General features: G+C 47.0%; 1 protein-coding gene across 1 annotated transcript; it reads left to right on the forward strand.

Annotated features, from left to right (window-relative positions):
* The first annotated feature begins 3,225 nt into the window (after positions 1 to 3,225).
* Positions 3,226 to 9,029, forward strand: LOC126528140 (uncharacterized). Its single transcript, XM_050176001.2, has 3 exons — positions 3,226 to 3,531; positions 6,587 to 6,860; positions 7,958 to 9,029. The coding sequence occupies exons 1-3, from the start codon at positions 3,226 to 3,228 to the stop codon at positions 8,683 to 8,685; spliced, it is 1,308 nt and encodes a 435-aa protein (XP_050031958.1). The 3' UTR covers positions 8,686 to 9,029.
* The last annotated feature ends 4,810 nt before the right edge of the window (positions 9,030 to 13,839 follow it).

The following is a 13,839-nucleotide window of genomic DNA, read 5'->3' on the forward strand; positions in this document are numbered from 1 at the left end:
ATCCCCGTCGCGCACACGACGTCAAAGTATACGTCCGGTGGTCCTACGAGTTTGAATGGCTCACACTCGTCTCCTCATTCGTATATTGCCACACCCGAGGCACCGGTGCGCAGTTTTATTTGCCGACACGACGCATCAGAAGGCGTTGATGTCACGTGGACGATCCCAGGTCTCGGAGAAACAGGTTAGGGACACTCGCATCAAGATGTAGTCGTGCATGACGTCAAGCCTGTGTGCAGCCAGAGAACGTACGTTGAGAGAGCAGACGGGCAAATCGGTGGGGTTGATGGAGCAGTGCGAAGCAACGTTCCACGATTGTGTAAAGAGGGTCTTCGCGGCGAAGTCTTTTTGCGTCGTGTTCTCGCGAACGAACTAAACTGTCCGCCAGATGGCGACGGACGGCAACCTGCTGCTTGCGCTGCTCCCTGAACAGTGGTCTGCGGAGCCCGACGTCACCCGGTTGCAGTCGCACGCGCAGCTCCACGAGTCACATCTGCAGCAGCGGTTCGCACCTTGCGAGGAGGCACAATGACGCGTTGCGAAGAAGTAAAACCGGTAGCGAGACTACGTGGCGCGCATGTCACATCCCACGATACGTGTAACGACACGATGCGAGTGGAAACTGGAGGGTCCAAAGCGCTCAGTCCGCAGGAACAGCGATTGCGATTTGAACAGAATGCGGTTCCATATATCACACAAAACGGGCTCCATCCCCGGCTTGCTCCTGCATGTGGCCACGACGATGAGGATGTTCGCCATCTACTCCTCGAATGCGCGATGCAAGGACGGCAGCTAGAACAAAAGCTGCACTGCATTGATCCTCACCGACGTTTCTCACACGCAAGATTGCTGGGCCCATGGCCTACGAAAATAGCACAGCGAAAAGCATTCAACGAACAAACTTGAACATTTTTACGAAGAAAAAGGCGTCCTTAACAAGTACTAGATATTGCACTGAATAGTCACAAGGTGTTAATATAACTTGCTTCTGTTATTTGTAATTATTAGTGCTTGTATATTACGTGTTCTACCTTTTTTCCTTTTTTTTTATTCTGTGCACGCGTTATTTTAACTCAGTGTCATTTCTCGTCTGTTTATATGCTCATCGCAGTCTACATCACGGTCGGTTGTGTGTGTTTGGGACTTTGTTTACGAACTCATTGTGGTGCAATTTGTATTTCACTTTGATATTGTTATGTTCATGGGTGTATAGGACTGTGTGCTATGGATTTCTGATCGTATGAAGTGATTCCTTTTCATTTTATTAGATATTCCTTTTATATTGTTGTTTCCGCTGAGAAAAAGAGTAGCCGTCACCTTTATAAGGTGACTACGTCGCTTTCTTTTATTTTCATTTCAATAAAAACAACGAGAAAGGACTGATGATGATGATGATGATGATGATGATGATGATGATGATGATGATGAACCCCTTTCATGGTTCACACCCATAAGGGGGGTGTGCCAAGAATCGGGCGGCAAGATGTAGCTAAAGGCACTTCTTGTTTGAAAACTTCTGATCAGTTACGTTTCTTCTGAATGGCGATATATATCTTATTTTCGTCATTGTCCTTGACGCTCCACAAAAGCGGCATTCCCCCCCCCCCCCCCCCATTTCAAAGGATGCATCGAACCAGTATGAACGTTAAGCGTGTGCATGAGCGAAACATTAAGACAAGAATCACTTGTATACGAATGGCTTTATGCGCAGCATAATGGGTAACTGCAATGGACAGTGAGCACGCATCGACGCCAAGCGGCGCGCCTATGACATCGCGTGAATCCTCGCGCGCTAGCCGATAGCTGCGACGGACACCGGACACCGGACGTCGGCGGCTGACACCATCGCCAACTTGAACCGGCTATTGGAATGAGCCAGTAACCAGCTTACGCTGAAAAAAAAGTAAAAATAAAAAAAAATGACCTCGTGTTGTGGTTACACGATGCCGCCAGGCAACGTCCCCGTCCTCTATGAAGCGCAGCAACCAGTTATTGCTCGGGCTTGGAGAAATGGCTGCCGCGGCGCAGCTAAACTGTAAAATAATTTACACCTTTAAAAGTGAAAAAGGGTGTAAATGTGTATGTAACTCACACCCTGAGAGCGTCAGTTGTATCAATCACACCTGAGGCATGTGAGTTACAGACACATTTACACCCTTCTTTCACTTTTAAGGGTGTATATTACATTACAGTCTAACGAAAAACTGTTTATAATGAATAATAATGTAATGGGTTGTGTGTAGTCCGCTTACTGAAAAAATCTAATCTGGCTGCAGTTTTCAGAAGGCGGGAAAGGAGCGCTCCCAGTATTACGCGACGAAGCCGGCGTGTATGCCGAAACCGTTCTGCTTCGAAAAAACGTTTGTGCAGTCTCCGGGCGCGTTAGCCTCTTGATCGCGCAAGACTCATGCGGCGGCATCCAAGATTCTCCAAAATATTATGTGGTCCTGCCGACTTTACACTGCGGAGCGATACGCGCTATGCTTAATCCCGTGAAAAACAAGAGGATTTTCCACACAACTGCGTACAACGTGTTTCCGGAAGGACACCAGATCATCCGATCAGAGAATACTGCACCTTCCTTTTGCGTTTATACGAGACAGTGGACATTCTGACGTGCGTTCACGGAATGTTTACGCCCAAAAAGAGAGGCCCCACAGGTGGAACAATTGCCACGGCCTCGATTGGCAGGCTAAAACCGCCTGTGTAAGAACACCATCACCCCCGCCACCACCGTCGGGACGTTTCACACTGCAAATGTAGATCATAAAATTATATATATATATATATATATATATATATATATATATATATATATATATATATATATATGCGAGTGCCGATGAGTGCTAAACTATCCGTTACTCTCAGACAGCTGCCGTGGTCCGGAATGCACTTCCCGCCCCGGCTTTTATTTGGTGCTCGTAGACGTAACAACTAAACCCCGCGCCGTATGCTTCACTTTGTTCCACGCGAACCACGGCGACGCGAAGCCACAGCGAGATCCGCCTGGGCATCCAATGCTGACTGCGTCGGCCGCAGCTGAGTGAAAGTCGAGCTCAGACAGCGCACATGCACTTCTCCGTATGTTTGTTTGTAAAGGGTTGCAGAATATAGCGCCTCTTCCCAATCTCTCTCTCTCTCTGTCTGTCTGTCTCTCTCTCTCTCTCGCTCTCTCGACAAGCGCTACCACCCGCGTGGCGTCGCCGCCATTTTGCTCGAGAAATGGCGGACGAGGACGACGGGGGCGTGAACCGCGTCTGGCTTCGCGGCTTTCTTCGCGGCGTCGACTGCCGACCGCTGCAGTTTAGGGACGCGCTTGGAACGACGCTGGTGTGCAACCTGTGCGGACTGGTCGCCCGCCGAACGGCCTCGCTCCCGTGCTCGCACGTCTTTTGCGAGCACTGCTTGGACCACTGCAGCGACGGTGCCTCCGACAACGACAGGCGGTGCATTCTCGACCGGGATGTCTTCGATCTCGGCACTGTAGTATGGAGCGACACCCGGCCGATTGACGTCGTCAAGGCCAAGGTAAGACTACCCGCAACGACGACGCGAGGGAGATTACTGTGAGAAGACTAATATTTACGGCGCCATAAACGCCCCTGATAAATTAGACTAAATTGGAAGGTTACGCATCAATACCATATCTGCACCTGCGTGAAACCGAAGGGGTGATTAGTTATCAGAGAAGATAAAGGCCGAGCTATGAACTCGAATTTCGCACCCGGCTTTGTGACCACTGTGCCAACCACGTCAATTGGACCCCATTTATACCGCAATAATTTTTGCATATTTGCGCAGTTTTTGTGCAGGAAACTGTTAAAAAAAAACGTGCAGCACAGACGCTTTGCTTACTTTAAAATAGACATTGTTATTTTTTGGCAGCCGAGAGAATGTTTTGCTATGGGCAAGAGCATGTACAAGAACATTAGGTAGACACGTTGCTGCATTAACGAAGCAGCGGAGGTTGTCTTACAATATCAGCAACAAATACGAAATACCCTCGGCACAAGCCGCTACTGGACGGAAGGTAAATCCAACAGCTATACGAGACCCACACCCAGAGCAAGGTGGCCTGATCAGCACAAATATGTGCTTGAGTGTTCGTTGCGAGGGCAAGGGGCTCGAGAATTGGACGCGACGCATTGCATTTCAATTCAAGACGTGCATAGGCTTGCTAGGGCTCTTCCGAAAGCTCGTACGAGTGGTTCCAGCCTACAAGTAGCCAAGCCATTAGTTAACTGCCCTCGCAAAGAATTTGCAGTCGCGCATAAGACCCCAATTTGATGGAAAATCACGGGTAGGCGATCGTATAGATTGAACTCGTGTCGTCGTCCTGAGCAGTAGAACGCCATATAGCATTCAGCTACAGAGGCGAAAAAAGTTAGCTGCCCATCACAATGAATATCGATTCGAACGGGGATTCTTCATATTACTTCATTATATAAGCTTTTTGTACATCAGTCTTTGTGCAAACTTATTATCTCTGTTCGAGAAGAGGCTATATGTCTGCGGATATTTTAGGCAAAACCTGATTCGTTACCACAACACAGCTGTCTTGTGTGTAGGGATAAAGTAAGAACAGGAAACAACGGTAACAAACTGGGTGTGTCAATAAATCGCACTGTTTAAATACTTACGACGCAAGGAAAACGAAAGGAAATAACGTGCACATACACGATACTACTTCCAACTGCTTATTCTGTGAACAAGCGACACTTTCTTTGGCGAAAAGGCAAAAACGCAATCATTCACAATCACTGCCGCACTGGCATCTCTAACACCTTCTTTTACAATACGAAAAAAGCCAAATTACGCGAGGCTGGTGTATACGAGCGTATTCATGAAAGGGAGAGTTACCACCAACCACATGAACGTGACATGGGAGTTTGCGAGTTATTTACCCTCGCGCCTTCTTTGTCAGGTGATCTAAGCTGGCCATGCGGTGGTCTCGAATTCGATTCATTTCGATTCAAATTCGATTCAATTCCTACGCACTCTTTTGGAGGTACCCGTTCGGCTTTTGTGGAAGCATTACGTGATCTGAACAACTCCTTTTTCACCGAGGTCTATAAGGTAAGTTTTTGTGTTAATATGTTTATGTGTGCGATGCTGTGTTTGGAACCTTTTAGAGGCACTGGCCGCTCCTATGCTCCGGTTTGTGTTCAAATTAAAAGAAGAAAAACATTTAAAAAGGGCCTCTCACCAAGGGTGGCTATTTTGAGCTGACAAGCGCAGAGCATAGAATGCGCGCTAACGATCGTGTCTGCAAAGTATTACATCGCTACGCGCCACGGAAAGGCAGGAAAGGTCTAAAATTTCAACGCGAGCGCCGTTTTTCCTTCTCCTCGCGGCCGCCGCGCTCCAAACCGGACGGTGATGTAGTCGCGTTCCGGCGCCTACGTAGTCCTGTCCGCATTGTGACGTCACTCGTGGTTGCACGTGACTTCAAGAATTATTGAAGGCAACATCTGTTATTTGTGTAATATGTTGCGTGTATTGAATATTGAACATTAGAGAAATAATAAAACACACAAACGGAATGTATGCGTGTTTTTTTCTTTTACTTCGCACCGAAGCAAGAGAGTTGTACTTCCGCTTCGTCAGCTTGTTCCCACGGTCGTGCGGCCACGTGCGCAGGTACCGAGGGGGGGGGGAATAAACTTTTATTGTAGAACCATCACTTTGTGATGGCCGGGCCTAAGCCTCTCATGAGGGTACGTCGAGCGCAGGTACCGAAGCTATGCCATTGTCTACCGTGTTCTCGCGCCGTGATCCCGCTCTGCGATCCGCTTGTTCTGCCTTAGTATTCGTGTAGCACTGAATTATACCGCTAGTCATGTGTCCTTGCGCACGGCGTGCGAAATCGTGCGCTGGGCGAAACGAGATAATGGAGTGTTTTAGTTTGCCGTTCTTACGCTCCGCTCAGCAGCTAAGCGGAGCGGAAGCGCCAATGCGCATGCGCCCTCCGCTTATCCGCAAGCGGGCTAGCGGAGCGACAAACACGGTCCGCTTGCAAGCTGCCTGAGCGGAGCGGGCTGCGCAGCACGTTGGCTAGCGTTGGCGTCAGAAAAAATGGATGCTCGCTGGCTATCACGTGGCGTTCCCCAAGACGGCGCTTTATTTTCCACTGGATAAAATGGACCGTCACGCGATCCTCGATGTCCGGTATGGGAGAACGCAGGAAAGGAATTTCGCTTGCGGAGGCTAGTGGAGAGAGCGTCTCGCTTGGCAATGGAGCCGGCCTACTGAAATCATATGTTCGCGGCGTTAAAATATTTCTATCTTGGCTATTAGTGAGCCGAATTGAAAAAAAAAATTTGCGGCAGAACACTCCCTAGAGGACACGCAACAACTTCCAGCGTATAACCAAAATTTGCTGTGGGGCCTGGTGAGGGGCCCTTCAACGAAGATTGACATGTTTCTAGACATGGTCGCGGCGCGAAAACTCGCGAGCTGCAAACAGTGTGCCGCAACATGATCTTCACTTAAAACATCGCTTGAGCACTTCGCGCACTGTGTTCACGGAAAGGGAAATACTTCCCTGGGAGGAAACGTTGTAGTTTTCTTAATTTACGCGCAGGTGAGATGTTGGAACGCGAGGTACGGGTGCGACTTCACTGGCCCACTGCGAGGTCTGCTGGATCACTTCGAGCAGGACTGCTCTTTCCACGCGGTCACTTGCCCGCGCTGTCAGGGCACGCAACTGCGCTCGAAGCTGGCGGACCATTACCGCGGTGGATGCGTGGCGCCTCCCACCTCCACCACCAGGCGGAGCCACCAACTTGCAAGCGACAGCGCTCCTGGCGGTGGACGACACGCTGTGCCACATGCTCCCATACAAGACACTCTTGCGGGTATGCTACAGTTCTGATTTCTCGCAGGGAAAGGATGCTACTGGGGAAGTGCGCTGCGAAACATTAGGCGCATCGTTTTACTGTAGGGGGCTTGTATTATTGGTAACGCACCATAGCCTTCGAACACTTGATAATTGATTTAGAAATACGTTGTTTCCCCGTCTGTTCTTTATAAGCTATAAGCTCTGTCGTCATTAGAAGCAGGATTTTAAAAGCAACTAATAATACATTGTGTTCTGCGTGTGTAAGAAAAAAAACATTTATCCATGCATAGGTCTTACTGAACAATAGAACGCCCTAAGAAAACTCATGGATGTCAGTAACTGTTGAAACTCTGTTCTAGAGTCGCAGGTAATGATATGCTTATTTCTTGTTTTAATTAACGAGATCTAAAAAGAGATTGGCGCCCCTATGTGGCACCAGTTACTCCACTTAGCTGACATGATAGTTACGCTCATAACGGTCACAACACAAACCGAGATTGGAAAAACATGCGCAGGGACTTCACTTGTAATGTTCGCGCACGAAATCAGCGAATTCCTGCCTAACGGGAATGTGTACAAAATGTGGATATTCTTGGGCGAAGTTTCTCTAGAGTGCCGCATTCCAAGCACAGCACTTGAGTCCGCGTACACAAGAGACAGAAAAACTAAATACGAGAATAGAAGGAAGCGCGTCGCTGAAGCCATGCAGGAGCAGCGGCTATGTCTAGAGCCCTACCATCCGATGTAGAGAAGGAAAAGAGGCAGCTGGCAGCGGCCAAGCGGATTGTGTTGGGGCGCTGCTTGCGCTAGGTGGAAGAGGGTAGTACGAATATGAAAAAAAGTCGGCAGCCAATCGGGGCGCGATTCTTGAGCTTGACGACACGACAGCCGGCGGCAGCCGTCGTAGCATTTCCCGGAGGACTAGGCCATAGGCATAGTTTGAACTGAACTTTGGAATTATAACCATGGAATAATACAGTGCAGTAGATGCTTGGTAAACAATGAAATATGTTTTAAACTGCCTGTCATGTAGGCGTCCAATGACCCCACACCCCTCCCTTGGTGAAAGTTCACGCGCAAACATTAGAGCTGCGTCGGTCGTCCTTCGCGCAGCGTTCGAGTCTAAGATGAACGAGCTACTGGAACACACGCGAGCACTGGGCACCCGCACGTCGCTTCTTCAGGCTGACATGAGCAACGCCAGGGAGGTTCTGGCGAGGCTGGTCCCCGAAGCTGCGACCGGAGAAGGCGTCGGCCTGTTGCGTGGCAGTTCTTCCGTCGATACCTCGGCAGCTCGGGCGAACCGAGTAACGGCCTCCGGACGCGAAGCCACCTCTGCTACGAGCGCGAGGCCTCGACCATTGTCTTGTTTCTCCATGCTTCGCAAACGTAAGTGCACCTTGAGCGTCGCGTTTAGAAAAGGCGACGCCGTAGACTCTGCCGATGCCGCGCTGTCGTCGCCGCTGGACCCGGAGGTGTGGACGACCCGATGCGAGACTCCAGACGGCACGTGTAACGCCAAGCTGGTCCTGATGGAGGAGAACTCCGCCCTGAGTGTCTACGGGGCCGCCGACCAGTGCGTAGACATGTTGAACCCTTGGGTCCTGCGTTCGGCGTCACTGGCGAGACCGCGTAAGCTGTTCCCGCTGGGAGGTGGTCAGCTGCTGACACCTACGTGGGTGGTGTCGCGTCAGAGCCGGGCCTCTTTGCTCGACGAAGGATTCGACAGGTTCCGGTCGTACCCGTTCGAAGAACTGTGCGGGCGTGGGTTCTTTTCCGACAGGGACGAGGAGGTCGTGGTCCTGACCGTCAAGTTGGTGCGCAAGTTTGACATGTTTTAAGGCGACACCTAAAGAAGTTGAGCAGTGTGCCGTGGAATTTCACTTTGCCTCGGTCCATTTAAGTTCAGTCATCAAGCTTTTTTTTTGTTGTTGTTTCCTAGTATGCAAAAACTGGCGTTGTCGTGTGTTGTATGCATTGCAATCCCGGGTTGCTGAGGCTTTGGATTGGCATCTTTCTCGGAGAACTAAGACATCGCGAAGACGCGTCCAACTAACAGCGTTGCTTCCTTTACAATGCTTTATTTTTTATTAACACAGTCATGGAAAATCATGTGTTTTTCTTTGATATTGCTACGTAGTAATATTATCTAAAGAACTTTTTTAATAAACACTGTGTACTCGTGCGGCTTTGTACACATTTATTCTTTTTATCATATACCTCATACTGACACTTGTACGTAACGATTTGCATATAATTGGGGACTTGGAATCAATTATGCCGTTTGGTAATGTTGTAATTTAACGATTAAATTGTTTATTCGGTAACAATGACTGTAATTCAGTTACTTTTCTTCTGTAACCAATTAAATGTAACAAGTTACATTTGTGACCATAGGTGTTTATCCCGGGGGAGAGGGAGCCGGGGAGGTCACTTGCCTTCCTCACCTTTTGACAGTGTGGGGTCTGGGGGCAAAGTATCCTGTTTGCCCTCCCCAAAATTTTCACGTTCCTGCTTTGAACTGAAACGTTACAAAAAATTACTGAACGATCGTTTATACCCGATTTTTGTGCGTCATACGAGGTTCGTAGTTAGTTTCTTCGGTGTCCCCTGTGAACTAAACAGGGCACCTTGTTTATATTCGGGTAAATTACGCGAACCGTATGGGAAATGTGTGGGTAATGTTCCAAGTGGGTGGGTTAAATATGACTTGTGAAATGAACTACGTACGAAACATTTTCACACCGTTATGAGTGAGTTTTATGAGGAGCATAAGACCCTTGTGCCGCTACCCTGGCACAACAACAACTTCAACCGAAGTGAAATTTGGCGAATTGGTGGAACACTACGCCATGTTCGTGTGCGTTGCTAAATGTGTGTTGATCTGGTGCAGCTTTCGCGAAAAATTCTCAAGTGTCTGAAACCATCACGCTGTCTTTATCCACTACGATTCCATAGTCACAAGAAACTCTGCGTTTGAGAAACTTTATGCTAGGAAGTAATATTTTAAGTAAAATTTGTCACAAAGTATGTTTTAACATTTCTGGTCATTTAGAAAACTTTACGGGAAACCTGGTGACACCAGACGATACCAGGTTCGCCTGGTGTACTCAATGAACTAAACGAGGCAGCTTCTTAATGTTTAGTGACAGTAAGGACCAAGTAATGGGTCATGTGCAGGGAAAGTTCGAAGTTCGGGGGTAATTGGGTCGTTGGCAATAAATTGCGTTTGCAAGTGTTCTAGAGCATTATGAGCAGTGTTACCAGTTTAGCGATTTTGTCGCTAGATTTAGCTACTATCGTTTGTGTTTAGAGACAAAAATTTTGTACTTATTGGCTGGCGGCATTCTTGAGCGGCCCGACACAACAATTAGCGACATTTTAGCGACTTGTAAATTGGAAATGTTGCTCCCAAGATTACTTTCTATGACGTGATTTATTGTTCAAGGAATACACGTGAGTGGCCCGGTTGCCTGAACTGTGCGTGGGCTATGTGATCATGATGAAGCAGATGATCATGATGATTGTCTTCACATCAATGCTGTTGTTATCGTGCATGTGTTATGAACAGGCGTACTTAAAGGTTGTCTTAAATGGCTTCACATTGTTCTCACAAACTGCACTTATTTATCTTGAAAAACAAAGCAATTTGAACTGCTATAAACCCTGCAGGTATAAATAAATTTGTTTGATTGGTGAGCGTTCACAGCCGTAGGCGTAAATTATTTTACCGAACTAATCGCAATAAAGTGTACGGCGAGATTTAGGATGCAGCCGATACATAATCAGACAGATAGACTACAAAAAGGCGTGTACATATTGGAGCAGCTGGCCTGGTTCGCGTGAATCTGAATGCACTGCTTTCGTTTCTCACGGCCAAGAAATACTGCGCGACGCTTTTCGGCAAATGAAGGGGGCCGAGGCGCCTGGGTAGAAGCGTGCCTCTGGCCTCACCAGACGCACGCTGCAGACCAGCCGTTGACGTATGTAAATATCACACACTTGTCATCATCCTCTTAAAGACATACCATCAAGCGCTTGTCGAAGAGCTTTGTTTTGTTTTCGCGAGTGCGGAGAACTACAAAATTTGCAGGTGTAGTGCGATGCAAAGCGCCTTAGTTATCGTGCTAAGCAAACCAGGTTACCCTTGTTTCTTGTTCACCCTAGTCTTGTAACATTAGAATTTGTAGGCCAATGCAAAATTTCAGCTGGCCTAACCCTTTGTTATATAAATATATTAGTAAATTAAAAGCTCTATACATTATGCAAGTAAATTTACTGTTTAATCTTCTCCAGCAAGAACGCTAGACAGATCTGAAATGATTTAGTACACTATTTCCGCAACGTTGGCAGACTTTTCCAAGATTCCCAAGGTATTTAATTTATTAGATAGTTTGAGCGACAATTTCAAAGACTTTGAAACACATTTCTTTGAAGAGACTTTGAAGCACAGAGACATTGAAGCAGACTTAGCACACATTTAGCCACTGTTCTATCTCAGTTTACCGACACGCGTCAACAAAAATATGGCAACGCTGGTTATGAGTGTCTTACGAACGGGACATAACTTAGCCCATTGCCCTGGCAGAACTACACATACCAACGAGGTCAAATTTAGCGAAACATGCTGGAATACTACGGAAAATTTCTGTGCGAAGGTAAATACGGTTGCATAAAACACATTCTCTGTAAAAAAATCACAATCAAAGGTGAGAAAGTGTGATACAGAATTTATCAGCTATGCTTCCCAATGTCCTGACACCATGTAGCTGTAGGTTACCGAAGGTTTATATTTCGTAGAAATGGGAGGGGCGGAAGTTGGTAAGGGCAGTTTGTGGCAAAATTTTCACGTTCCTTGTCCAATCACAAGCGTTGCAAATAATTACTGAGCCTTTGCCTCCTTTGTCTTTCCTTTTCTATTTTAAAGCGTCATAAAACGTTCGTAGTTGTGTTTTTTCCCGGTATTTCGTGCGTAGTTGTGCTTATTTCCAGTGTTCGCCGGCTTCTTTTATGCTTGCAAAACCGCTTTCGGGTACCACGTATTGAGCGATACAAATTTGGATCTGCAGTTTTCCGTGGCGCTCTAGGATTTTCCCATTGACACTTTTCACTTAATTCTAATATTTGAAAAGTTGAATAATTAGTTAATACTAACTACTTAATTAGGTGAAATGAACCAAATTATCTCAGTACCTCTAAGCAACGGCAAACAACGTTTCTGTGCTTCTGTCCAGCTACACGGCATCTGCATATATTTAATGTTTGGCTAAACTTACGGGGGACAACCGGTATATGTATGTTATTTCTCGCGGCTTGTGCACTTTCGTGAAATGTATATTGGCTACGTCTCCTGCGACCGTCAGGGGGAATTTCTGTTCTTGTGGCACAGAAGTAAAGCAGCTGTGCACCACATATTCAAAGCAGGAACACTAAAAGACGAACAATGCAACTTAGAAAAAGAAAATGAACAAAAGGTAAACAATTTATTAAGGGTTAAAATATAGCCGTGATTAATTAACTGTGCTTGATTTGCATGAGGAGGTTTAATACTTCATTACTGGTAGCGGGAGATAGCAGTGCCTAGGCGGGGTGCAGAAATAGCTTGACCTCAGTTAATCGAAAATTACTTGAACCTCTGATATTGGGGTGCTAATTCGAATAGTTCGCTTCAAGTTTTTTATATTATGTTTCAATATGTTTGGCGGTACACAGATATAAACTGGACCTCTTTCTTACTGAACAAAGAACCAAATCCTCGACTGTCGATTGCCGATTCGCGCCGTTAATGTCGCGTTTTCGTTTTTGTTTTTTGTGTTCGTTGTTAAAAAAAAAAAAAACATGAGGGCATTACACTCGGCCGCAAAAGTGTCGGTCAAATTCCTCCCGTCGAGCAATGTGCCAACAGATTTCTCTGTCCAGACAGAGAACATTACGAATGAATAGCTCACGGGATCCGGACCGAACTTCACCGCATGTCTCGACTGCTGCCATATTTATATCCGCACTAAACAAGCCGCCTTTTTGAAGGCTTGTTGTAATAAAATCAAAAGTTTGCCTAGTTAAAAAATTATTGATGTATTTTTTTTGCAACTTGTATTCTTTCCGGACTATTCGCTACATGTCTCTTTATTAAGCGCTTTTTTCACGGTAAACGTGGTCTCAAAATACCTCTATTGCGACTACACGAGGAGGTCCGTCCGCGTAGACTTTTAGAAGTCGTCGTACAGTGGCATCTTTTGCTCACTGAATATGTCGAAAATCAGAAAGTTTCGTTCGCTTGAAACGCATAGACAGATGTTTTTACACAAGTATCGGCTTATATTTGTTCGCGAGAACCGAAATAATCGTTTGACTTACGACGTGGGCTCCAGTTATTTGTCACCAGTGGGGCCGACCTCGAAAGCTTCACTTACCCTGAAGCTTATGTTCGCCTCACGTCATGGTTGTGCTGCGGCGGAGCCATACTCTCAATCAAGCAATGTCGTAGTTAATCTTAAAATGCATAGGCGTATTTGCCGCAAGGGCGGGCGAGGGGGAGGGGGCACTTGCGCCACCCGCTCTCAGAACTCGGGACGGGGGGGGGGGAAGCTAGGGCATTCGCCCCCTAATTTCTAAAGCCGGAAATACGGTGCTTGGAGTCCCGACCAAGATAATTCGAGTCCTGAGAAAGCCACTTCAAGCCCTGATAATGTGGGTCTGACCTCTCCACCAGCTGCACGCGGAGTCTCGGTCACATTCATCCCTCAGGGCACTCATCACGGGTATGTATATAGCACACAGGGTCTACTCGGTTCAAGCTCATAAATTTCTCCACATCTACACATCGGCAGTGGTCATTCAAGTCTTGATCTAGGCATTCATTCGGGCTAGTTGGTCTTTCATACTGGAACTTCTTTCTTTCTTTCTTTCTTTCTTTCTATTGCTATATATACAATGGCGGGGGCTAAGATAAAAGCTGCAGTGAGGCAGCTTGAGGTGCCCTTAGTCCCCGTGTT

Source organism: Dermacentor andersoni, chromosome 9, assembly GCF_023375885.2.
Source record: "Dermacentor andersoni chromosome 9, qqDerAnde1_hic_scaffold, whole genome shotgun sequence".
Classification (NCBI taxonomy): Eukaryota; Metazoa; Arthropoda; class Arachnida; order Ixodida; family Ixodidae; genus Dermacentor; species Dermacentor andersoni.

Bases quoted from the DNA above. Each gene is read 5' to 3' on its own strand.
- LOC126528140 (XM_050176001.2), top strand. From the start codon at position 3,226: ATGGCGGACGAGGACGACGGGGGCGTGAACCGCGTCTGGCTTCGCGGC. The intron at 3,532-6,586 runs GTAAGACTACCC...ATTTACGCGCAG, and splicing joins TTGACGTCGTCAAGGCCAAG to GTGAGATGTTGGAACGCGAG. The intron at 6,861-7,957 runs GTATGCTACAGT...TCCTTCGCGCAG, and splicing joins CATACAAGACACTCTTGCGG to CGTTCGAGTCTAAGATGAAC.